The 26510-nt window shown below is 48.8% G+C and overlaps 1 protein-coding gene across 7 annotated transcripts in view; it reads right to left on the bottom strand.

Annotated features, from left to right (window-relative positions):
• Window positions 1–1401: 1401 nt before the first annotated feature.
• RASAL2 (RAS protein activator like 2) overlaps window positions 1402–26510 on the bottom strand; it is a 274200-nt gene continuing 249091 nt past the window's right edge. For 3 of the 7 annotated variants that reach the window (XM_037035070.1, XM_037035067.1, XM_037035074.1), the window contains 10 exons: window positions 25387–25531; window positions 24488–24724; window positions 22232–22433; window positions 19881–20080; window positions 18278–19139; window positions 11002–11136; window positions 9122–9324; window positions 7832–7919; window positions 5042–5072; window positions 1402–2795 (listed from right to left, as the gene is read on the bottom strand). In XM_037035070.1, coding sequence (XP_036890965.1) covers window positions 2653–2795; window positions 5042–5072; window positions 7832–7919; window positions 9122–9324; window positions 11002–11136; window positions 18278–19139; window positions 19881–20080; window positions 22232–22433; window positions 24488–24724; window positions 25387–25531 — 2246 coding nt within the window. In that variant the 3' untranslated portion in view covers window positions 1402–2652. The remainder of the gene's footprint in view (window positions 2796–5041; window positions 5073–7831; window positions 7920–9121; window positions 9325–11001; window positions 11137–18277; window positions 19140–19880; window positions 20081–22231; window positions 22434–24487; window positions 24725–25386; window positions 25532–26510) is intronic. The other 4 variants (XM_037035071.1, XM_037035068.1, XM_037035069.1 and 1 more) reach the window with 3 other exon arrangements.

Raw genomic sequence — 26510 nt, 5'->3', positions numbered from 1 at the left:
AAACAGGCTCAGAGGATAATCCAAAATTTAACATCTGGCAACAACGCTGGACTTCCAGCTTACTTCTAACTGTATGATTTTCTTACTCTCCTCATTCAAGATAACCTGATAACAGAGGGCTGCATAGTCTAGCCAAACACTTGGCATTGACTCTCCCAAAGCGGGCAGCTCCAAGGAGCTCCCACATGCCAACGAGACAAAATGCATCCATCAGAAACACAGTTGAGGTTCTGTGTCTCCCCGAAACCCCGAGTGCAGGTGAGTTCACCGGCTCTCTGTAATCCATCACCAACACCCGAGAGCTTCCAAACCTCACGCAAGACTTGGACAGGCTACACACTTCAGGCCCTTGAAACCAACCATTCTTTTGCTGGATTGTCTGCCGCACAGCCGAAGGCTTTTTAGAAAGAATGAAGTAAGCAAGCCCGGTGGAGCGGAGAACCGGCAGACCCGTGTTTGCATGCCACCCTCCCGACGAAGGCCACTACTGCAGGACTGGTTGCTTCCCACCCCCATTAAAATACGTGATCTCACCAGTGTGCCCTCAGCTTGGAAGGGAGAGATAGGAATATATAAAATAACTACCAAGGGTCCAGAAAGCACGAAGGCGCCGAGCCCATGGGCACGCGGCCTGCAGATCAGATAAGCGCCACGAGAAACCTGCTTTAGGTGGCTGACAGGCACAGGTGGGAGTGTGACGGAGGAAAGTGCTGTGGTGGGGGCCGTGGTGAGGGGCGGAGGCGCGGGGTCCAGCACAAAGACCCGCTGAGAGGGCGGCGGGAAGGCGTCGGGGGGTGGGCTGGGGCGCAGCGGAGGGGGCGCTCCGTGTGGCTGCCTGGGCTTCACCGGGAAGAGGCCCCGCCAGACACCTGCTCTCTGCTCCCTCCCACATACCTGTCACGTAGAAACACCCATTCCACGCACACGCCTCCCTCGGGTCGTTTTTTCTCCTTTCCTTTTAAAAAACTTCCTTAAAGTTTATAATTTAAAATAAACATCAACAGCTCATTTGAGAAGTGTTCTTTCTCAACAGAAACTGCTCAGATCTTGCTTAAAGAGATTCAAAACCCTTTTAACATCGTATCTCACAGCACTAAGGGCGTGAACGTTTCCTGTTTGTGCGGTTACGCGCGCACACATGTGACTAGATAGGCAGATACGTCTGCACATACAATGGCTGACAGGTAACAGTCCGTACCTCCGATAATCAGGCTTGCCTTCAAGATGACACTGCGTGCCTTTGGAAAAGAGGAACTCAAAAATTGGCTTTTGTGACCGTTTCTGTCCCATGACAAAGCTGCTGACAACGGGTGACATGGGCGTTACTGACCAGCCCACTGAGAGCACAGGGAGGCGCTGCCTCCCACGTTTAGGGTTCTTTTTTACAGAAGTAATCATCACTTTTCAGAGAGTGACGCTTCAGATTTGGACTTCCCTTCCAAAGTTTACTTCGGGGACTAGAGAAAGAAGCATTTTGAAAGCTAAAGGTTGAGATAAGGTTACCCTGTCTGGAGATACGCTGAATACAATGAATAAAGTCTTTATCCCAAATAATTTTCAAATAGAAATTTTGTTAAAATAGCAACTACCCAGAGATCCCTGCTACGGTGCAGTTAGCCCTTTTCTGTGTGGAAGAAAGGGTGCCTGTTTGGGAGGGTTCGTGGGCAGCGTGTCCGAGGGACGTCTCTACGGACGGCGAGCCCTGTGGGCGGCCGGCGCTGGGCCACCCTGTGGGGGAGGAAAGGGCCCCGGGTTTGGGAAGGTGAAGGTGGTGTGTAGAGACACAAATATTTATAGTTTTGTAAACTCTAAAGAAGAAAAAGAACACCCTTTATTAAAACTGGGGTTAAAAAACGCCCCCCGTCTGAAGGGGGCAGGTCCCATCTGCGACAGACAGAAGGAAGTGAGCATTGGCAGGGGTTCAGCAGCCACCGCCCCTCCAGTCGGTCCAGTTTGGGCGCCAGTCCCGTTTTGAAGCAGTGCATCCCAAATCGGACTGGCTGTCCGTCCAGAATCGGCCTTGGCTGATTGGTACCGGCCTTGGCTGATCGGTGGGGTAAAGCGTTTTGTTTGCATCTTAGTACTTTCATGTTTCCCTAAGGACAAGGGGGTGGTAGTGGGGTTTTTAACTGGAAGATGAATCCCTGAAAAACTCATTCTGACAATGTCCTATTGCACGCTGTGCACTTCTACCAGACAGACAGACAGACAGACACTGGGCTTCTACCTACTCAACCGCTGGGCTCACTTCTCACTCACACATAGTTCCTACCTGCCTTCTCTTAACAACTGCAGTGCTTTCCACAAGAGGAAGACAATAATAAAAATAGCAATAATTAAAAAGGTAATCTACATTATTAACTTTCAGTGGGTATATTACAGGGGGACTTTCTGTACATGGCCCAGAACTAAGTTCCCTATGTACACGGAGACCTGGGGGAAGGCAGCCACCTCGGAAGTCTTAGCCTCCTGCCCTGAAAGACGAGGTTCCTCCTTCATCTGAGAGCTTCTCGCCACAGGGCTGTGGCAACATTCTGGAACCCCGGGGGCGCTGGGCGCGGAGCGGGGAACGGGCGCGCAGGGACACTTCCTTCCGTCTCCTCCCACGGCCTGTCTGGTCTGCGAGGCCGTCAGCAGCTGCTGTTTTTGAATTCACCGTTCTCCGTGATGGAAAGCCTGGTGGGGTGGGTGGGCGAGATGCCGTTGCGGACCTGCATGCTGTAGCGCTCCCTCACCTGGGTCAGCGCGCTCATCAGCCTGGTGTTGGCCGAGTCCAGGGACACGATCCGTTTTTCCTGCAACACACCGGTCACGGCTTTACTCCGGCGGCACGCGGGGCACCGCACTGACACCCGTTCTCTAGAAGGACTGTTCTAACGCTTGCTATCACACAGCCGCACGCAGGACGCTGTCCGCGCAAATGGAACGTCTCTGCCTCTTTCTGCCCGTGAGTCAGGTTCAGCCGCCCCTGAGCCCAGTGGGCCTGTGTCCGTTTTCTCTTTTCCTTCCGCACAGCAGGGTTTGTTACTAACAACCCCTCGGGACATGGGGGTACCACGTAAACATGACGCCACATGTTACTTCAGACCATGCGACCCAGGGGTCAAGCTGCCTGACTGCGTGTATTTAGGGCCTTTTGGTCAAAATGAAAATGTGGAAATTAGGTGGCAAAGAAAGAAGCACCAGAGGTTTCATTTCACGGAGGAGAAGTGCAAGTGACCTGTGGGTTCGGAGCCCCCAGAGCGGGTGGCACACCGGTCACATTTGCAGAGGACTCACACTGTGCTCGAAATTAAAACCAGCACATGGTGGCAGCGGACAGTCGCCGACAAAGTGAGGATGCAACACGCAGGAGGAGGGAAGGCAGCCAGAAGCTCAGAGCAGGGAGTTACTCGGAGACAGGGGGGGAGGTGTGGCCGCAGGGGTCGCCGCAAACGGGACACGGGAAACAGACAGACGCACTCCTGGGCTCATTCCAGCTCAGAGTCACTCCGGGAAAGCCGCCCAGCGCAGAGACGGCTTTCACTTTAGTTTTGAGTCTCTGGAAAAACAGAAGCTTTAGAACCGTATTTTGGAACTAGAGGTTGTTGAACACGCACACACGAAAAATAAAACTGAGGGGGAAAAGGGCTAAAAAGGGGGGGGCGCAATCGCAAGAAAAGTAGGCCCATCTAAAAATCACCCCATCAAAATATTATCCATCTCACAAAGGTTAGGAGGGAGCCCTAACCCTAACTTCAGCAGCCAGGTGAGTCATTCCAGAAGGTAATGCCGAGAAGAACTGGCTCTGCCTGTGCCCCTGAAATTAAGAAGGAAACAGCATGGATGGACCAACTCTCCTAAGCCAGAAAGCGCTTTCCTCCCCCAGGAGTGCCCGCATTCACAGGGGCGGGGGGGCATGGGGAGGTGAGTCATAGTCAGGCTCCAGGGGACACAGAGGGACTTCACTGCTGCCCCTTGCAGCTGAAGCAGCAGCCACACAGGACCCTTGGGGCCGTGCTCGGTGGGGACCTCGCTGCAGGGGATGCAGAGTAAGGACTGCCACCTGGTGGGGGGGGGGTGCAATTTAGGTAAAAGACCCTACATCAGCAGCCAGTGATGCCTCCCTGCTGTGGGGAGGGGCGGGGTCCGCACGAAGCGGTGTGGTGGTCCCAGTTTCAAAGGTATGAAAAAAACTCCGTCTCATTAAAACTATTATCATTAAAAAATTCCTCCTTTCCCTGATGGAGAACCTGGGGGTCAGGTACCCCAAATCAGTGTTATTAAATAACCAATCATCTAGAAGAATATGCGTTTGACTTTGGGAAGGTGAGTCACTCATTGTAAGGACAAAACTCCAAGAAAGAAAGATCTGTGAGGCTTTTTAAAATAATAATGAAAAAATTACAGCCAGTGGAATTTACTGGGATATTAAGTATGGATCTTTCCTAGGTCAGTAGGTAAGCACTGGCCAGTGGCTACCAGAAAACCAGGGTGGAAGCCAAATCTGATGTTTCAGCCTGTGGTTAGGAATGATCTCTATGCAGAAAAACATTACTTCTTGAAATGATGAAAAAAGCTATTTCAGCATTAGGGTAATCTACAAGGACCCAATACTAAGGAATGCAGGATTTTCCAGGTCTATCCCCCCGAAAAATGAGGCATTCATTAAAAATTATTTGATTCTTCAAGAGTCACGAAGAAGGCTAAGAGTGATTGTATTCACTGACTGCGAGAGGAACAATGAAATCCAGCAACCTCTCCCCCCGCAAACAGTGGAAGGTTTCCAAGTGCAGAAATTCCCTTCTGTAACTCCCCTCACTGCCAACCTCTCACAATGAAACAAAAAGTAAGAGGAAAAAATTGAATAGGGACTTGAAGTTCAAGGTTCATTGGCAAAAGAGGCTTCGGGATGGGGACGCTGGCTGGACGGAAGGGCGGAGCCCCCAGTCCGGGCCTGCCGAGGACGTGGAGGAGGGGAGTGAGGAGCTGGAATGGGCAGGAGGCGGTGCACCAGGCCGGGGCGGGCTGCTCGGCTGGAGCGAGACAGGGTTTTACTTGCCTGGTTGAATAATCTCATCTCCATTTAGGACCTGTAATTTAACACAGCGGAGGTATCACTTGCCAACAGTAACTAGGCAGCTGCTCGCTTCTCAGAGGAGGGAGCCCTTCTCCATTCTCCATCTGAGACACACGGGGAGATCCTGGGTGGGGAGGGCGTGAAAGGTGGCGCGGTCCCTGGTCTGATGTGTAAGAGACAGTCCCTGAGTGCCGCCACCAGGATGCCCGTGGCCGTGCCCCGGGGTCCAGGATGGACAGACCTGCCCTCCCCAGTGGAGAGCGCATCCTCTGCGTCCAGTTAGAAAGCCGCCGGCCCAGGCTGCCCTTGTAGTGTGAACCGGCTCTAGGAGGTAGAGGGGCTGCGCTCAGGTACCAGCCGGTCCTGCAGGGACAGGGCCACCGAGATGCAAACCACTTCACTGGGCGCGGCCTCAGGGTTTCAGGACACACTGGGCCCAGCTCCAGTGTAAGGGGAGACACTGTATCCACTTCAGAACCAGTTCCCACTGCTGTGGGCACCAAGGCAGCAGTCAGGGACACAGACGCGTGGGTCACCTTGCCGGGGAGCTTTCTGCCCCACGTAGGGGTCCCCCTTACCCAGGGAAGGGCCTGACGTAAAATGCCGTTCGGTACAAAGGGTGTTCATAGCCTTTTGCTATAAAAAAGATTTTAATGTATCAGTAAGACAACAGCTGGAACCAGGAAACCTGCTTTTTAAGGACAGTCTAATTTTTTAAAAACTGGCTCCAGTGTTTCTGACCTGTGCTGTGCCTGGTACAGCGGTTTTCAAATGTGGTCTAGTGAGCTTTCCTCATATTCTCTGGGGTCCACAGCGGGCTTCGGGGCGGAAATTCACTATTTGGCAATGCCTATGTTGGAATGGGTGGCTGATCACACCGAGCCAACTCTGGTGTGTTGTGGCCCATTATTTGAGAGTGGTTCTTGGTGTTGAGGGGTCAGAGGGAGCTGCTGGGAACTGATCTCTGGAAGGCGCCCCTGGTTTCGCCAAAGTCGTCCACAGAATCGAACCACTTGGAAAGCATGGCCTCAAGGGACAGATACAGAACCTTTATGCGGCTGAGCCAGAGCACAGGTCTGTCGCTCTGAGGGCGCTGTTGCCTCCGGCCCTGAACTACACCCCATGGCCGGTTAACCGGGAGAACATCCTTGTTTTCCAGGGCTTTCGAGTCTTGATAAATCCGACTCCTTCTCTTGCTTTCACCTTCCCTGCCTAGGCCCCCTGTTTATACCCTGCCGTCTCACCCTAGGTGCCGACATAGGGAGTGTGGTGGACTACCGAGGGAAGGAAAGTCCTGGGTGCAGAGCCATGATCATGGCTCAGCCACGCCCCCTCTGCGGGCATCGGACACAGGTTCAGGTCAGTGGAAACGACTAACCAGGTGGAACTGTCCAGGCTTTAGGACGTCACGCAGAAAATTCCAAGGCGAAAGCATACCCACTAGCCTTTGAGACTATGCTGCCCTCCTTCTCCAGGCTGTTTCTCTTACGCCTTGGGGATGGGCTTTTACGGTACGTACAGCGAGACAGCTGTGTCTCTGCTACCCTTCCCTCACCGGTCCTGGGGACACCTGGAAAGTTTGTTTTTTTTAAACAAAGGACCATGTAAGATAAGCACAACAGAACTTTCTTCTGATAGGAAGGAGGTCTAAATATCAGACGCTCTTGAAACTACAGTGTCCAAGACACTCTGGGCACCAAGCTGACGCTGGAGCATGGCCACCCGCTCAGCTTCCAGGCCGGGCGTGTGAAGGAGGCCGGACCACACAGCGCCCTCCCCAGGGCTCTGCTTCCAGGCCAACCCCCGGCACCTAGACCGCAGGTGGGAGTGCTGGCTCCTGACCCCCGTGCAGGGAAGAGAGCAGGACAGGCCGTCTTCGCTCCCGTTTTTATTGCCCTGCTTAGGGGTGTGGCGTGCGTTTGAGGATGGCAAATGCAAACCTGGCTGGGTTGTCTTCAGGGAGGTTTCACATTCAGTGGGTAGACCAGACATTCTCAAAGCCATACCTGCCTTTTGCTACTCATTCTGCTCTAAGGAATATGACCGTGTTCTGTGCTGATAAAATGAAAGGGAATTAGAAGCCCTTTCAGCCTGCTGGATTTTCCTGATCACTGATGTGTCCCTGTGAGGTATTCTTGGCGGTCCTCACGCTGTTCCTGTGACAGGTATGACCTACAGAGAGCAGGGGCCCAGACTCTGGTTCCCTCACCCGGAAGAGGTTCCCCAAGCAGAGCCAACAAAGAAGGGCAACCAAGCAGACCCCGAGCGTCAACACCGAGCCCAGGACCGAAGGAGTAGTGAGGACAGGCGTCTTCTCCAACCCGGTCTGACCCCTGCGGCCCCACCGCTGTCTGGGGCTGGGGGGTGGTAGCACAGTGGACGTGACTGACAAGACCGTGAACATCACAGCCAAGCAATGGTCGGTGGAGGTCACAAGCCAGACACATGCAGTGTACTTTTCACAGCTGCCCCCTCAGAGAACGCCCTGCTTCCCGTCTGGAAGGAGGTAAACCCCCATCATGCACTGGGCTGAGAGTGGTCAAGCAACTGCGCTAAGCACGCTAACACTTTGCTGGGTTAACAGGCTTGTCACCAACAGAAGAAGGGAGAAGTCAGAGGTCACACGGAAACCCTTACTCTTCCAAAAGTAATGCAGAACACTTTCCCGTGACCCATTTCCCAGTACATGCCCCGGCGTTTGCAAGGGGCGGGGAGTCAGAAAACAGCAGTGATTAGGAACAAGAGCCAACCACTGCATCCAGGCCCACTTACCTGTGCGTCGATTATTTTCTGCTTTGCATCTATGACTGCCTGCATCTCAGCGTGGTCCTTCTTCAATTCCTCTTCCACAGCCATTAGCCTAGAAGGATGCAGGGAGGACATTTCAGCATCTTCGGAGAGAGGGCTAGACTGCACAGCGGACTAGAAACCCACTCACCACAGTGCAGTACTTCCACCCCTTCCCAACCAAAGGTCTATAACCGTGCGTTCTTTCTTCTCTCCTGCCTTGGGAGACAGCCAGCGTTGGTTTCTTTACCCGGGACTAGGTCCCTTACACTTCGATCTCCTCTGGGACAGCATCCCCACAATCCCATCCTCCCTCTAATCCCTCAGCACCACTTATTTCATCTTAAAATATCAAACCAATCAACACAAGCCAAACAACCTTCTCTCAATCTCCAGTGACCCTGTGATGGTCGTCCCTTCTCCTCCCTCGCACAGCTGGGTCCTCAGAGAGAACTCGCTACTGAGCAGCTCTAATTTCTCTCTCATCCACCACTGACATCTTCCCCTCGGATGTGGAAGTCCCATCAAACTGCTCTCGGTTAGACCCTGTGCGGCTGAAACAACAGCCCCCTTCTGTCTTCAGTCCATTGCCCTGCCCCCAGCTTCTGACGAGACGGAAGCGCAGTCATTCCGAGCATGGACTCTGGGGCTTGGCGGCCTGGCCGCAAACCCTGCCTGTGCTGTTAGGCGACCTTGGGCAAGCGACGTCATCAACCTGCTGCCTGTTTCTTTGTTTGTAAAATGAGAATGATAATAATGCCTACCTCAGAGGTTGGCACGAAACACATTATTACTACCAGGCTAAACAAATTATTTGTAAAGGACTTAGAAAAGAGCCTGGCCCGTAAGGGCTGCGTGACTGCTGGTGAAGCTGACGCTTCCCCCACACCCCTCGCCACCCTGGGCGCCCTCTCTCTCCCTCCAGCCCTAACGGAGGCCAATGAAACTTCCTTCCATGTCTCTGGACTTGTTCGTGAATACCTAGGGTTTTAGAACCCAGTTCCCCTCTAAGGCGCCCCAAGCGCATCCCCAACTTTTTATCTTTCCTAATTGTTGTGATGAAAGGAAACAGACCACCTCTATCTTCAAAGGCAGTGCAGGAAAGTCTCACACTCGGAAAACGTTAAGAGTCACGGTCGGTCATCACCCTGTCCTAACCAGACCAGGGAGCACGCGCCTCGGTGGCCTTGCTGCCGCCCCTCGAGGAGCTGCGGCCCCTCTTCCCGCCTCCTGTGCACGCGGCCAGCCCACTGCCAGCGCTGGGGCCCCTCCGACCTGCTGATGATGCCCTTCATCTGGCTGTCCTTCTCCTCCTGCTGCCGCCGCAGCCGCTCCTCGCTGTCCTCCAGCCGCGCCTTGTACTCCAGCAGCAGCTTCTGCATCTGCTGCTCCTGCGCCAGCAGCCGGCGCTCGTACTCCTCCAGCCGCCGGCTGGACACCCGCAGGCGCTCCTTCAGTTTGGTGATCTCCTGTTCGTACTGGAGGAGAGAGGGACGCCTGGCACCGGCCGTGGAAACCGGCAATTCGCTTTCTACCAGAGGAGCCGGAGGCAAGGCAGCTGGATGCCGTCTGAGCCGCCATGCCGTGTGCTGCTGCTGCTCTCGAAGGCACAAATGGGAATGGAGCTTTGACCTGGCTCCTAAAATTGCACTTGTGATGTCACCTGGGCCTTGCAAACCTATGTACTATGTGTCTATCTCCATATTAAACTACCAGCTGCTGCAAGCCACACGCAACCTATGATGGTGTCCAATGGGAGCAGGAAAAAATCCATCGAGCACTGAGAAGCCTCACGGATCACTCGGAATGAGCCAAAAGCCCGGGGTCTACAGAGAGCGGGTTCCGTGCCACCGCCTGTACTGTGGGACCTCGCCCACAACCTGGCTCCACAGACCGCCATTCCTTCCCTCTACCGGAATGGGCCCTGCAGAGAACAGGCAACGTTTCTGTCACGCTAAGTGCTACTGAATCAATGCACAGAATTTTATGGCAGGCTGCCAGTGGAGTTTTATGGTGGACTGTAGCTTCTTTCTCCCTAACTATAAAACCAGAGTATTCAGGCCACCAGCATTAAGCCAAAGGCCTACATGTTCTCTAGGGCTGATGAACACTGCCTCTTGGCCCGTTTCCATGGTGTGGGTCACCTGCCCGCTTCTGTACTCCTTTCCAGAAGACACAGGCCTATTTTCTCGCTCACGCTGCATATAAAGCTGTACGCGGGTTCCATGGCCCCTTCTTGTGCCAAAGTCACTGTGGTGGGCAGTGAGTACACTGGGATGTCACACGTCCAGGTGAGGTGAGAGGGAGGAGCTTCCTGATAGGTGGTCTACATAAATTCATTAGGAATTAGTGAGAGATCTGCATGGTGCTTTGCAAAATGCAATCTGTCTTCCTATAACGTCCTACCAGACAGTTAGCTTCTGCTTATTCAACATCATGTTAATTCCGGGAGGAGGGTCAAAGATGACCATTTCTAGGATAGTTTGAGGAGGCAGACTGTAGCTGTGGGCACGTTTAGGATCGCGCTTATGGGTGAGCGGAAGCTACCTGTCTGGTTGTTAGTCAAATAAGATGATGCCGTACAGGACATCAAGGTCTTGTTTGATCATTTTTTCCACACCAGCTCTTCTTTAAAAGACAAAATAAAACGAAATTGAACCAATAAATGGTTCAGGTTTTTTTTTTTGTTAAATCATGTATAAAGCCAGAAGTTCTTTTCCAGAAAAAGCAAAAAAAAAAAAAACCAACAACCCCAAAACAAAACAAGACCCAGCACAAAAATCATTAATTACCAAGATACGGAAAGTAAGTCTAGTCTAAGGGGAATTTTGGCCTTGGATGCAGACGACCAACCACTTTAGAAAATACTAAATAATTGCCTAAAATTACTAGAAATGAATGTTAGAGTATTCTTCAAATTAGGGCAACCTACATGAAAAAAAGAGCTAATGCCCTCCCCCACAGCTTGTTGGACATGTCCCGCACATTCCTGCCTAACGACAGTACTGGCTACTACACGTAGGTAGGTATGTGATGGGTAGTGGAAGGGGTGGAGCGGAAGCTGGGGAGGGGCAGCTCAGGTCCTTGGCCAGACGGCCCTTCTGGGGGCCTGTCGCCATGGGGCAGTAAGTCAGTAAACACAGACTAGGTCCTACCTTCTCAGCATGCTTGGCCTCATCTTGGTTTTGCTCCGTTTCTTCCACATCCTCTTCGTACTGCCCGTTGTTCAGAACCCAGGCTGCTGTCCTCTCCACTGGGGACATCGTGGCAGAGTCCACAGGTGACTGCACCTGCGTCGGAGATACTGATCAGCACCTCTCAACACGGTCCACCTACTAGTTCTGTTTCACAAAGAGAGCTCTTCTCGGAAGACATAACTGCGATTCCTCTTTTCTAACAAATGCTCTCAGTTCTAAGTAATATTTTATTAATGCCAGGGCTGGAGGAGGAAAAAGAGACTATTCATTTATGTGTATAAGAAGACACTATTCTGAACAGAAACCCTAATGCTACACTTCCAAGAACTTGCCTCTTTCTCCCTCCAAAGAAAGACAAGGCCTCAAAGCCGTGAGTCCGCCCAGGGGTCTGGGTCAGCAATGAAGCAACGATGACCACGAATGAGAGGGGGCAAGTGTGGTTCGATGGCTGATCGCTCAGGTTAACCCGGAGGGGGTTGGGAATCAAGGAAGCGATGAAAGCTAAAGGAACTCACTAGGTGCCCACTTGTACACGGGAATGCCAGAGTCTTAATTTCACACTAACCATTTAGAGAAAGAGGGGAAAAAGAGTGATTTTAGTCATTTTTACACAGTAATGACTTCTTGAAGGGTTAAGCCCACTAAAAGTTCTGAACTAGACCAGAAATTTTCCTGACAAATATAGGCTCAGAACAATAGATACGAAATTAGTGTAAGAGTTATTTCTATCCAGTTAGGACAGCTAAATGGTCCTTTTCCAATGTAGATATAGTACAGAGAGATAAAAACTCTAGCCTCGAGTAGCAATTCTCCCACCTAATTGTCACTTAGTCTCTTAAATGCTCTGTTCCTAAGGTACTAACTAGGATGCTACCTGCATCGCCATCACCACGCAGCCTGGACCTCTCAGGAAGCCGTGAGGACTGAGTGAGACAATGCGTGTGGGAGTTCTCTGGAGGCACAGAGGACCAGGGAGCTCAGGTTGGTATTAATAATGTACTTCCGTTTAGAAAACTGGTACTGTATATTCGGTTTATATGACACCACTCAACACCCGTGCTTTCTGCACGAACAATGCTGGAGATATAGAACAGATTCGTTTTCTCTGGCCTGCCCGAGAGAAGTGCCTGAGAAAGAATGAGAGAAAGAAGCAGGGAAGGGGTGGGGTGGAGAGAGAGAGAGAGAAAGAGAGAGAGAGAGAGAGAGAGAAAGAGAAAGAGAGAGAGAGAGAGAAAGAGATAAAGAGAGAGAGAGAAAGAGAGAGAGAAAGAGAGAGAGAGAAAGAGAGAGAGAGAGAGAAAGAGATAGAGAGAGAGAAAGAGAGAGAGAGAGAAAGAGAAAGAGAGAGAGAGAGAGAAAGAGAGAGAGAGAGAGAGAGAGAGAGAGAACTTGAGCACAAGAACCTTTAAAGCATTGTGAATTAGATTTTTTATAATTAGAAAGGATTTCCATTTTGAGGGCAAATATTCCATAATCTTAGTGAGGGGAATTTTCTCTCCCATTCAGAGCTGTATATCTAAAGAGTCTTTTTATCATTCTGCAGTAGAACTGAGTTAAACTCTAAATAAAGATTTTCAAGGAAGGGGTATGATGATGACTTTGAGATTTACAAAGAGCAGATGAAAAACCTGGCTAGAGACTACAAGGTTATCAAAGATGATTTAGGCAAGACATGTGCAGACAGAAGTAATGTAAAAGTATTCTTTAAAGGCTGGAAGAAGAACATGGTTTGTTTGATTTACAAACAGATTAGACATATGTATCAATTAAAAAAATGGCTTCGTGCCTGAGGCACATGTAGCAATGAATGGTGAATGAACTTCTGGAAATTCCTTCTTTAAAGCCCCACTCTCCACTACGGTATGTAGATACGTTCCTCACTCTTCATTCATTTGTGTACCACTGTCATTATTTGGGTCACAAGCACATTATCACTGATATGTATTATCTTTTTAAAATGACTGTTTAGCCCTGGCTGGTGTAGCTCAGTGGATTGAGCGCAGGCCTGCGAACCAGAGGATTGTGGTTTGATTCCCAGTCAGGGCACATGCCTGGGTTGCGGGCCAGTTCCCAGTGGGGGACCCATGAGAGGCAACCATACATCAATATTTCTCTTTCTCTCTCCTTCCCTTCCCCTCTAAAGATAAATAAATAAAGTCTTTAAAAAAATGACCGTTTACAGGTACGTAGGTAAGTCCTTAAACTAAGCAGTAATATCAGTAAGATTATGAATTTCATGTTACATAATAAATACGTTTCTATATCAGTAATTACATATATTTCTACAAATACGTTAAAATAAACACCAGGTATACTTAAGTAATTCTGATGATCCCACTGGCCTGTAGGCCACAGGACCGTCCATGAAAGGAAGGCGGTAAGTAGCCACATCCACAGTCGCTATGAGAAACAAGTGAGGCAGCACATACAAGCACTTTGTAAACTGCAAGGCACTTCACACACACACACACCCTGCTGGATTTTCACAGCAGAGCTGCCCGAAGAGCTGCTACTACAGAAAAGGTGCCCCGTCTTCGAAACCAGGAGCTTCTATTCAGTAACGGTGTGAGATAAAGTAGCCGCTTAAACTAATAACTTTACTCTTTGAACTTTATTACTTCAAGGCAGCTAATTCAATAGCTTTCCGCTTTACAGAGTTAACAAGGTGTTGCTTGAATGAACTTACTTTCCCTCTGATTTGTTATGGTAACTATTTATTGAGTGCCTCTAAATGTACTGCAAACGATACACCTAAGAGCACACTAAGGAGAGACCTTAGCCCCTAAAAACATTACAAACTCCAATTCCTTCGGGTAATCTTGGCTTGGAGTGTTAAGTGATAAGGCATAAAGACGAGAGTGGTTCCATTTACTGCTGGTGGCAGTGGCTGCCTTATTTTCAGCAGGACAAACAATGTCCAATGAATTACAGGGATGGTACAGTGGAAACTGGGCATTCAGGTGTATCCCTTTTTATTGGTTGAATCTGATTTTCTTTTTTTTTAAAGATTTTATTTATTTATATCTAGAGGGGAAGGGAAGGAGAGATGGAGAAAAATATCAATGTGTGGTTACTTCTAGTGTGTCCCCTGCCGGGAACTGGCCTGCAACCCAGGCATGTGCCCTGACTGGGAACTAAACCGCGATCGTCTGGTTCGCAGCCTGAGCTCAATCCACTGAGCTACACCAGTCAGGGCGGTTGAATCTGATTTTCATCCATCTCCCAACACGGTACTCGTCGTGAATTCATTCTGGAATTTGTGGGAAGTGCCAGAACCGACGAGTCCCGAGTGATGATGTGTTGTCCCTGCTCTAGCAAGTGTGAGGAGTCCCGAGCAAGCGCCGAGCGCGGGAACACTTTTTCCTGGTCACAATGTGACCAGTGTCGGGTCCGGCCAGTTCAGAAGCCGATGAGTACCGAGGTGTGACTGTGTATCCTGGCACTTTGTAGGACATGTGGTAGGTAGGTGGTCAGTAACTGTTGAAAAAATAAATCTGACCAGTATTAACCATGGCTTGGATTCATTCATAAACCTTTCACACAGGTAAAAAGAGATGGAATAGTAACATCGAACAAATCAAAATCATTCGTGTTAGATTAGAAGAAACTAGAGGCCACATTTGTTTCAAAATTATTTTTTTTGTTGTAATATCTTCTTCATATGAAAAAACTATATATTTTTGGTGGTTTTTTCCCATTGATCTTATAGGTGTGCTGTTCTTATTTCCCCATTAAATTGTCGAGTTTTGAGACATGGCATGCATTTTTAGGGGGGGCGGCATGGTAGTGATTATATATTTGTACAAAAGATGCTTGATAAAATATTACTTATTAACACAGAGTTGATTACTAAAGTATAATTCGTTACTGAGAGAAGGATACTCTGTTTCCCCTCTAATTCTCCTCTTGGTAGCAAACGACATCACCACACACAGTGACGAAGTGCATGGGAGGCTCCAGCTCCTGCACAAGCCGCACACGGAGCAGAACTCACCACCCCCGGCTTACAGTCAAAGGCACTGAGGGCAGAGGCTGGGAAGGGGTTCGGTTCCCGCTCTGCTGCATCCCCCTGGGGGGGGGTGCTTTACAGCCTCTGACTTTCCACAGTGGGCCATTAGAGGAAAAACGAAAGAGGACAAAGACAACAGGGAGCAGGAATTCCCATCAGGAACGTCTCCCTCTTGAGATAAAGCTGCTCTGGGGAAAATAACACTCCGGGCGAAAGGGCCTGAGACGGCAGCTCTGCTGACCCTACAGTGAGTCACAGCTGGCCGTGTGCAGGGACAGCGGGGAACAGGGCGGCTCCCACCTCCTCACCAGCACTTACTAGAAACGAATACCACTTGCTGGCTGCAGCCTGTCCGCAGTCTGAAACAGCCCAGTTCCTGTCCGTGAACAATAGCTATCAGCACCAGAGACAGGGCCGGCTAAGGACGAAGTGGGCTCAGTGAGGGCTGGCGGAGCCTGGCTAGGGCGGCATCATCCTGATAGGCTCTCAGACGCCAGTGTTGAGGGCCCCTTCAAATGTGGATTTCTAAGTTTAGGTAGCAACTTGCTGTATCTGAACAACTCATATATTGTGGAGACAGTCTATGATGCATGAAAAAGAAAGTGAGGAGGAAAATGAGAAAAATAAATAAATCCAAACAGAGGCTAAGAGGGACAAAAATGACAGCTTCTCAGAAAAAAAATCCCCTCTGTACATTGTTTCACTAGAATTTTGTTCCCTTCCCACTCGTTTGCAGGGGGAGGCCAAGCTGGTCGCAATGCCAACGGGGACGGCTCCTTTGTGCTGGGACGCAGATGGAATTCGCCCGGCACAAAGCCCCGGATAACTGGAGACTCCTACAGAACAATCCCACAAAGAAGCCCTCTAGTTTGGGGGAGAAAAGAATTCTCTGACACAATCTGCAATTAAAATATGTAAAGGAATTTGCCTGAAAAAATGTGCTGATTATATAGAATTTCAGAGGCTTCATGGGGAGTAAGATGAGAAAAGCCAGCAAGAAACCAAAAAAGAAGAAATTTAAGAAATAACATCAGTTTAAAAGAATAAGCCATCTGCGTATAAAAAGCCGGTGGAGAAAAACCAGAAACCTAAGCAATCGAAAACAGAGCGATTTATGGTTTCTCGGCCATGAGGATGGCGGTCGCGCAAAGGCACAAACGAAGATGAGTATTTAAAGCTGTGCCGGGACATCTCCCTGTGGCCGTGCCCCACGCCACGCCAGGATCATATGGACACTCTCCAACCCACTACTGGCTGTGGCACCGAACATTTTCAGACTGGGTAGTTGGACACAGTGGGCATCTCCCACTCCCATCTCTCACCCAGAGAAACATGTACGGAGCGCGTCTGCGAGCGGGCCCTATTTTCCTGTAGCACCAGTGGTTCAGATCACAGTGGGTTCCAGGAGATCACAAAACAGGCTATTAAATTTAGAACATTTGTAAACAGTCGGTCTGAGTCACAGGCCCTGTGAAGTGCTGGCTCGGAGGACGCAGGAGGTCGGGGTAAGCACCCCTCTCTTCCGCTCAGGGCTGGGCCTGTGTCCACTGTTAGCTTCGAAAGGAAGTACAGGGCCCTTCCCCGGTCCAGTCCCTCCCTGCTCCCTCTCCCGGGGCCCGCACGCCACACTAAGCCCCCAAGCGGGTGTCTGCATCCATGCAGCGTTCCATCTCTAGACCCACTTACCTTTCGTTTCTCCTCCCAACAGACACCTTAGTCCCCGGCAAGGAGGGGATCTCGACTAGAAGCCAGCAAAACAGCCAGGCGTGGCAACTAATTCACAGTAAGGTGTGAATGACTGCCGGCCTCCTGACACACAAAGTAAGTGGACAGATAGGAGAGTAGAGATACGGACGAGCAGTGAAGCATTTTCACTTCAAGAAAAGGAAACATATACTACCATGTTATAACATTATATGTAATGTTATGTACACTCTTCCTTTTCTTGAAATGAAAATACTTATTAAGTCAAACAAACTGGTAACATTTGGGGAAGTACAACTAAATCAAAATAAAAACGTTCAGACTGAAGAAAACCGTTATTTCTCGGGAAAGGAGGACCAACTAGGAAGTCAGCTGCCAGAATCAGCTGCACTTAGACGAGCTTTCCACCCCTTCCTCCTCTTCTGTGTCCAAGGGTCCTGCAAATCCTTGGTTATTACTAAACAGTAGTCAAACCTATCAAAGTGGGAGTGAGGGCTCTGGTCACAGTGGAGCAGAGGGAGAAACAGCCGAATTAGTAAATGCCTACCTATAAAAATGCAAATATACTAAAAATATATTGAAGTTTTATTGTCATCTCCTCTGACAAGTTGTTTTGTTGATGAAAGGATTTTTTAAATCATGAAGCTCCCTAGTACTTATAAAGTATGATGAGGTTTCAAAAAATTCGTATACAAAGATTTAAAGGAGAAAAATCTTTTTTCCAGATGAAAAGAAATTCTGTCTCACACACACACGCACACACACATACTTCTTAAGGTTACTAGTTTGTTTCAAAGGACAAAATATATATATTGGTGCCTCTTGGGAAACCTTTTCATCAAGGAAAAAAGGTTTTGTCAACCTTATGCTAAGACTAGGTGTGACTCTGGCGGGCTCGTCCGTGCAAACAGAAGTTGTGAAGAAGCTGTAAACGTTTAGAATGCTTGTCCCCCACCTGCGTGTCTGTCTTTTTACCTCCCCCCTTCACTTTGCCTCTACAGGTGTTCGCCTGTTTATTTTTCCAGCCATTTCCAGGAAAGAGCACCTGGGAGTCGCTACCCCAGGGGGAGACGGGGGGAGTAGAGAGTAGTCAGACTCAATTCTTGGCTCAGAATGTGAAAGAAAAAAAAAATACTTAAGGGGGACTAATGCCCAGGTTACCAAAATACCTTCTAGCTGGCTTGGTCTGTAGACTTTCTGGATTTAGTGTCTAATCATTTATTCAACAGGACAGGTCTGTTCTCAGTGTGAATGAAGGGAAGGCCCCTGCGAGGTGTTTGCAGAGCATCCTCAGGGTGGAGTCGAACTACGTTTTGCTGCCTCACCTGGCCAGGAGCCTCCCAAACCCTTCATTTCCTCTGCCCACTCACAGGGGCAGACATATTCCAAGTGGAGGCCTTATTAGCAATGGGGGTCTCCCAAGGAGCGCTACACAAGGACCCATGGGGGCACAGGGGGACCCGACAGGGACCCACCCAGCAGAGGCCCAGCCAAGGCCGACCGTCGGGCTCGCGCCCCTACCTGCTGCGCCTGCGGTCTCTGGATTGCTCGCACTTTGGGCACCGGGCTCTCCCGGGAGGAGGAGGACTGCTGCCGGGACCGGCTCCCGTTCTGCGCGGGCTCCGCCGCCAGGGCTGCCGAGGCCACGGACATGCTCCCGGTGCTCCGTAAGGAGGCGCTGTGCGGCAGGGACGGCGGGGCTTTGGCTCGCGCGCCCAGCCCAGCGGGGTCCATTCTGCGGACCGAGGCGGGGCCCGTGCTGTTCTGCCGGGGCGGGGCCAGCGGTACGTGTCTGTCGGGCACAGCGTGCCGCCTGCAGAAGTCCTCGCTCTGCGTGCTCCGTTTGCTGAAGTCTTCCATGCTGCTGTTGCTGGGTCCGCTGAGTTTGAAGTCCTCACTGTTGCTTTGGCTCCTGGAGCTGGCGGTGCTGAGGTTCTCCAGGCTGGAATCCACAGAGGCCTTTGGCATTGCGGGAATGGGGTTGCTGAGGTGATAGACGGGGTTCTGGAAGGACAGGGGCTGGAGGGTGCCGGGCTGGTTCAAGGCGGGGTGCAGGGGCCTCCTCACTTGGGGTGCACTCTGGGGCGTGCTCTGGGCCTCCCGCAGCTGCTTGATGCTGGCCACCTGGGTGATGGAAAGCTGGCTCCCGGTCAAGCGCAGAGGCACGTCGAGCCTGACGGACGCGTGGTCCACTTGGGCGGCGTGCGTGTCCTGCAGGTCCATGAGGGAGACGCTCCGCCCGTTAGGGAGGCTGCCGTCCTTCTCCTCCTTCTCAGAGTAGGTCATGCTCTGGGAGGAGGCTTGCTGGACCAGCAGCAGTGTCTTCCCCCTGAAGTAGCCATCTGTGCTGTCCTGGCTTGGAGACTTGAGTTTGTGCAAATCACTGGGGAAAAGGAAAGGACCCTTAGTTACTTTCGGCACAAACCCAGCGTAGTTAAGATTCCTCGACTCAGGCGTTTGCACTTGTCTGAAGGCTCACAGGCCCCATAAGGATACTTCCATCTGAACTCAGATCACATCATCACAATTTTTAGAATAAAATCCAACGTTTTTCATCTTTCTCTGAAGGTGGAGAATCATACTGTATATACTGCTCTATCACGGTTACTAGAATTCCGATCGTTTTTTCATTAGGGTTTAAACCTTACCAGAGTATTCCCTTTCATACCTAACTGGCTCGAGGGGAGAAGCTCTAAGAGCACACCCAAAGGCGCCGATCTTGCCAACAGAGATGGCAAAGGCTGAGCGCGAAGCTGCGCCTGCTGCCCAGCTAGACGGCGGCTCTCCTGAGGCTCTCCAGATTTTTGAGAGCCATGAAGGATGAAAATAGGAATGTTGTGGAGCCCTGTAGTCTTCCACGGGGCAGGACATAGGTTTTTAAATGCATCTGTTGCATTTAAAAATTGACAGTTGTTGAGTATAACTCTACAACACCATTCTCAAAAACAAGCCTCTTAGATCCTGTGCATTGTCCTGACACTGGATTGGTCTCAGGTCAGGTGGTTCTTTGCTACTGCTCAAGGCTTTAAAGTTTGTCAGCTCAGCAGACCAGTTCAACAGATTTTTGCCAACGCTCTAAAAAACGATCGCTGTGAGACAGCCCTTCAAACGCTCTCTTTCCTACCTGTCAGTGGGGTCTTCGAATATCTTCTGCAGCCCGGAGGACAGGCTTCCGCTGACGTTGGGGCTGGAGCTGTGCTCGGTGAAACGCCTGAGCTGCTGCTGTGTTGGCGTGGGGTTAGTCAGGGACCTGGTAATGTCGGCAAGAACGCGAGGGAGGGGTCCCAGTTTTGCCACGGTCGCCTGTAGGAAGGAATTTTCACCCTAATTGGATCATAAGCATTGCGACATCCACCACAGATTGTTTGGGGGACAACGGTGCCCGTGGATGAAGGGGTGCAGGTTGAAGGGGAGGGCAGGTTTTTGCGTGTGGGAGTGGCGGGTTCACAATGCATTGTTATGGAGCAGCGGAACCATGGCGTCGAGATGGATGGAGGAGGCGAAACAAGGTGCAGCAGACGTGGAGAAAAGAAAGGAAATAGAAATTAGGATTATGCAAATAAAAATTAAAAGTCATGCTCAAAACAACCAAAATATTGCCATTCCAACTAAAACAGGCATGCAAAGCAAACAAAATCTTTGGAAGGCTAGTAAATCAAGGTGGGGGAAGGTAGGAGGAGAACCAAACACCTTCTAACCAAAAAGAACTTTAAAACCATGAGGCTAATGGGATGAAACCTCCAAAGAAAAGGGGTTATGTGAGGAGAGAAACGCATGCAATGTCAGGCACGTGTTGCATGCAGGGTCCAGCGCACTCCAGGGCACACCGCCGACATCGCCATCAACTACCCCACTGAATCTTGGGAACCCTGGCCTGTATTGCTGCCACCTAGGTGTGCATAATCGGCACTGACCATTCTTTTTAAAACAGAAAAATCAGGTGAACTCTCTCTACAAAATACGTCTACATGTACTCCTGGTTTCCAGAACCAAACGGGAGATTAAAAAGCAGAAAGTGTGTTTATACAGCAATGCCTGATAAGAAGATCTTGACCCTGAATAAATCAGGCTGATTTAATAAGATAACTTTCTCTGCATCTCACTGATACAGATATTCAACAGAGAATGGGTTTTCAGTTCTTGCTTTACCCATCTCAATCATTTTTTCCTTTGGGGAATTCTTATTCTCGCGGGGTCTTAAGGGACCCCTCAGCTGTCAGGCAGTTTTACATGGCTGCCTCTGGGTCGTCTTGGTTTCTCAACAGCCATCACCTCCTTCAGCCCTGCCCAGGCGGGTGGGATGCCGGCTCAGGCGCCCCTGAAGAATGCCTGTCCACGCTCCACCTCCCCGAGCCGTGATTCACGGTCAAGGATTTCACCCTCAGCCCAGCTGCACCTTAGGGTCCAGCCGGCATTTCTAAAAGTGAAGAAGGGGTCCTCAGGAATCAGGAAGTTTATTACTGTATGAATGTTTTAAGCAACAGTGGGTACCCTACCATTTACATCTCCTCAGGAAAGTGGTCTTTATTAATAGGTTTCACACCCCCCTCCAATATTATGGGAATGTTTTTAAGGATAATAAGACAATGAAGGAAACAAATTCACAGCCCAGAAAAAAATAACTGGGTCTTTTGAAGTCATTCTGATATACCCCCACACATATTATAAAGTGCCTACAGTAAATGAAACGATCAATAAATAATTTCTGAGATGAACCTAGCTGAAGTCTGTTAAGATGACTTTCCATTACAGCATCTACTCTTCTTTGCAACATTCCAGAAGGAAGAAAATGATTGGTATGGCTATTAATATGAAACCCTTATTAAAATTTAATAATGAAATTTTTGGCCAATAATAACAAAATTCTTAAGTTATAGTAAGAAAATAAATGATTAAAAATTATAACTGTTTTCTGTATTAACTTACATCAACAGAAAAAAAGCCACCAGGATTTTCAGATCCCATGTAACTCTGTTGTACTAATAGTTATATTAGACCCTTTGACTTGCATTAATAGCAACAACAATCTCAAGGGTAAAGCTACTTAAACATAATAGTCTCTGTATATTTTGGTGACCACACTTTTGGTAGAAATTGCCGTATGAGGCATCATCTCATCTACTATGCAAGAATAAGGCTACCAACACCAATATTTGATATTAGTTTCTAGGTAAGTTTTTAGATATGTTATCTACACAACATTTACTTACTTACAGAAATATGTACTCTATCAGTGCAGATAATTACTTGAAAAAACATGTAAGTGCTTTCATGGCTTCCTAGAGTTTCCTTGTTTGGGGGGGGGGTCCATATTTCACCCAGAAACAATAACCATGTCCTCTCAGACTTCTAGAACAAAAGGCTGCTTCCACCTAAGAGGAAGGCGAGTGCTTCGACCTGCAGATGCTCTCGAGAGCTCAGGGACCGTCAGCCTCTCAAGCTCTCATCTCCTGTGACCACTCCAGCCTACTTTACCTTGTCGAGCTGGGACACTACTTCCCACAGCAAGGAATGCAAAACCGAGAGCTCCCGGCCCAGGTCAATGTAACCGTCGAAGCCTGGGGTGTTCGAGATGGTGTCCGGATTGGAGATCTCCAGGAGAAAGCGCTTCATGCCACCCCATTCATGCTCTAAAAAGTCATTCATGAATGCCATGTATTCTTCTTTGTTACCAAATCTAAAGGAGAGGGAAGGAAAGTGGGAAAGAACGTATTCGGGAAAAGAGAGGTGAGCGTTTTGAGTTGACTTTACACGGAGCTATAAAACTGTTTTGCTTTGGGGAGGGGACTAAGTGACTAATTTGTTTGTTATCTGTAAATGATAAATGCTAAAACATACTTTCTTAATATTAATAGCATGAATACTGAAAAACTTTGGATAGCTTTCTATTCTCTATTGTGTAAAGCTAAAAATCTTTTTTTCTTGTATATAAAACTCTGTAATACAACCTTCATTTACCTAGCAAACTGACAGAACAAAGGTTTGTTCAGTATAAACCTCAGTATCGCTCACTTCTCCAAAGTTTCCCAAATGTGTTACACTCTTTTCCTTCCCCAAGCCTTTGCTCGTGCTATTTATTTCTGCTAGGAAAGAACTTCCTCTCTTCTTTGCCTATCTAGATTGTAGCTACCCTTGGGCAGGTGTCAGACTCATTTTCACTGGTGGCGGGGGCCACATCAGGCTCGTGGTTGCCTTCCAAGGGCCGAATGTAATTTTAGAACTGTGTAAATGTAACTACTCCTTAACTCGGGGCAAGCAGCTCAGCCAGAAACAAGGTGCCGAGCTACATAAAACAAGGTGGAGGGCCGGATTCGGCCGGCGGGCCTGGTGTGCGCTACCTGCGCCTTAGGGCCTAGCTTAAGTACATAAAACTTGTTCCAAAATAAATTAGAAAAAATTTTTTTAAAAGATTTTATTTATTTATCTTTAGACAGGAAGGGAAGGAGAGAAGGAGAGAAATATCAATGTATGGTTGCCTCTTGTGAGTCCCCTGCTGGGAAATGGCCTGCAACCCAGGCATGTGCCCTGACTGGGAATCGAACCGCGATCGTGTGGTTCGCAGGCCCGCGCTCAATCCACTGAGCTACACCAACCAGGGCTAGAAAGAATTTTTAACAAAATTAACTCAAACATGGGCAAATATGTATATTTCTGCATTGGCTCATGGGTAGGATACACAAAATTAAAACAGTGCACTTCTAAAAAGCCACTATTTAAACCAGAAAACAATGCGTCTCGCTGACGCTCCGGTTTTTCCTTCATTGCGTTGCTAACAGAATCCTGTCTTCAAGCTTCGCCGCTGACTGAGTCTGTTGGGGTCAAATTTGCCAGTGTGAACGCCCTCCCGGTGATGTCTTAAAATTATTTTCTATACTTTATAAAAACTATACAAAGTGAAAAGAAATTGAAAACAACAAAAGTGCAAAGAAAAAAGTATGGGTGTACCCACTCTGTCACTCAAATGTATCTGCTATTTACATTTGTGCGCATTTTCTCCAACCGCTTTCCAATGTCCTTTAAAAAAGGTTTAAATCTACCAAGAGTTGAAAGAATATACAATGAACAACCATATGTCCTCATCTACATTAACCAACTGTTAACATTTTGCCAAGTTTGCTTTCACTCTCTCTATATATACACTTTTTTTGGCGGAACCATTTTGAACTAAGTTGCAGACATAACCTCTAAATATATTAGCCACCACTGCTCCAGAATAAGGGATATCTCTTACCTAAACCAGTGCTGTTATCTTATTAAAACTTAAAATTAAATTCTACTAATTGTCCCCAAATGGACTTTTATGGACTTTTTTCCAATTCAGGTCCAAATAAGACCCAAGCACCACAATGAGTCTCTTTTAACACACAGCAGCCCCCTCCCTCTTTTCCATGTTTCATGACATTGGCCTGTTTGAAGGGGCTAAGTCTGCTAATAGTCCCTTTTATCTAAAATGATTATATCTCCGTCATTTCCCATATTACTGGCTTTTCTTTGTAAACACCGTGTGTGGTGGCTGCAAAGGTCCCACTGAATACATGCACCCTAGCTTACTTAACCCTCCCTCTAGAAAATGAATAATTAAGTTGTTCCCAACTTCTTCTGCTACTTTAATAACACAAATGAAGGTCCTGTAACATGAGTGACGGGGCTCTGCATCCCTACCTAACTTTTAGACCTCGTGCATTTTTTACACAATGTCTTTTAATAAGCGGTTAAGGCAGCGACACCTACTTGGCAAAGTTAGCCAGGTTCTGAATGACCTTGGCGATCAGAGTCAGGGTCCGAGACGTGCGGTCGTCGGGGTACTCCTGCATGAGGTTGAAGAGACTGGGGGACATGATGGCCGGGCAGAGGAAGCGCAGGAACAGCGAGGCGCTGATGAGCCGCTCGCTGATGTCCTGCTTGCCACGCGTCAGGCACTGCTGCTTCCAGGACGCGAACACTTCTTTCAGCTCACGGGGGAAGACGCTGGGGAAGGCAGAAGACCAAAACCCCTAAACAGGAGCCCAGAAAGCTCAGGCGATCTCACTCTGGCTCAACACGCCTCCGCTCTGCAGCCAGGCAACAAGAGGGCCTGGGGGAGAGCTCTGCCTGAGTCACGGCCCAGAGGTGGTGGGAAATTCGCAGAGGCCCAGATGGAGACTGGAAACCCAAAGCTGTAAAACTCAGGAATTAGTGTAAGTTTAGTTTCGTGAAGTGGGAAAACGGCATGAGGCTCCCGGAGATACCATCTGTTTAGTAAAGATCACCATAATAATCTCGCTAAAGACTGTTCATCAAAAATTGTCCCAAATCTCACCCAATCGTCCCAATTGCTGGGGTTGGGACAATGACCAAAATAACTAACGTTATCTGTTTAACACCAATGGATATTTTAGAGGGCCATTACAAGACTTCCACTATTACAAGAATGTGGTGCTAATATTCTACATAAACATCACGTTTATGCAGATAAATCTGAGATTTTTCTGCTTGTGGAGAGATTCAGATTTCAGGCAGGACTGTGTTAGGGAAACTTCCTTTCCCCTCCTACGCCCTTTCGGTTGGGAAATAACAGCTAACACTGTGATGACTTTGATCTAGGAAGTGAAAGCCCATCGGCGGTGCGGGAAGCGCTGACGCCAGCTCACCAGTAAGAGTTGATGATCTTGCAGAAAGCCAGCTCACAGCACATCTTCAGGTTGCTCTGGTGGTCCAGCAGCTCGCTGGACGAACACTTGCTGGGGTCCACTTCGCAGTTCTCGTCCGACTCATACAGAGCCTTGATGAACTCCCCTATTTGAAGAGAGAACCAGCAGGGAGCAGAACTATAAATAGTGGCTTCCTGAAACAGAACAAAAGGACTTAGGACTTTTGTCCTTGCGTGCATAATGGGGACTCTCTCTGAGATGGGACAGGGAAGGTACAAAAGATTGCCCATGACGGGCCATTACTTTGGGAACTCTAGAGCTCCCACCTCCCACCGGTTATGTTTATTTTCTTTGTCCTGGAAGGGGGAAGAGCAGCAATCACTCACAGTGTCACCATGGTATTGATAAAAATAACAATGATTCTACTTTAAACAATGAAGCAACTTCAAATCTTTTATCTGAAACCACAAATAAATGAGCATGGGCTCATTATTTATTAGAAAGCCTCTCTACCTGGGTGAATAATATTACTATCATAGAAGAAAAAAATAACCCAAGACTGATTGAATAGCTCGCCTAAGGTTTTAAGTGCTAATGCTGGTACCAAACCCATACTCGAGGAAGGCTGGGAGACTTACCTCTTGTAATGGGGACGGTCACTCAACATAGCACGCAACTGTAGCAGAACATCTCTGATATAATCTGTACGTATTTTTCCAAATAGATTTAGTCTAGACCTGTTCATATATCCAATCCTCTATAGCACAGGTGGCAGACACAAGGCCCATGGGCCGGCCCTGTACCTTGTTTTATCTGGCCCTCCACCTTGCTTCTACCCGGCAGCAGCGCCAAGCTCTTGCTTAACTATTAAGGAGTAGTTACATGTACACAGTCCTAAAACTAGACCCAGCTCTTTGAAGGCAATTGTGAGGCTGATGTGGCCCCTGGTGAAAATGAGTTTGACACCCCTGCTCTGTAGGGACAAGCCCACGGTTCTCTGAGAGAGACCTTGCCTGCTTGTCCTCCACTATCCCTGTGTATATTCTATTGTTCCGTGTTTCACATAGTTTTGTGTTTATTTGTTCATGTGTCTGTCATCACACGCCGTTTCACATGGTGTTGTG

This window comes from Sturnira hondurensis, unplaced genomic scaffold (assembly GCF_014824575.4).
Source record: "Sturnira hondurensis isolate 20B ecotype Veracruz unplaced genomic scaffold, ASM1482457v3 Scaffold0022215, whole genome shotgun sequence".
NCBI classification, from domain to species: domain Eukaryota; kingdom Metazoa; phylum Chordata; class Mammalia; order Chiroptera; family Phyllostomidae; genus Sturnira; species Sturnira hondurensis.
Note: the sequence above shows the minus strand (reverse complement) of the source record. Positions and strands in the feature narration are given on the sequence as shown.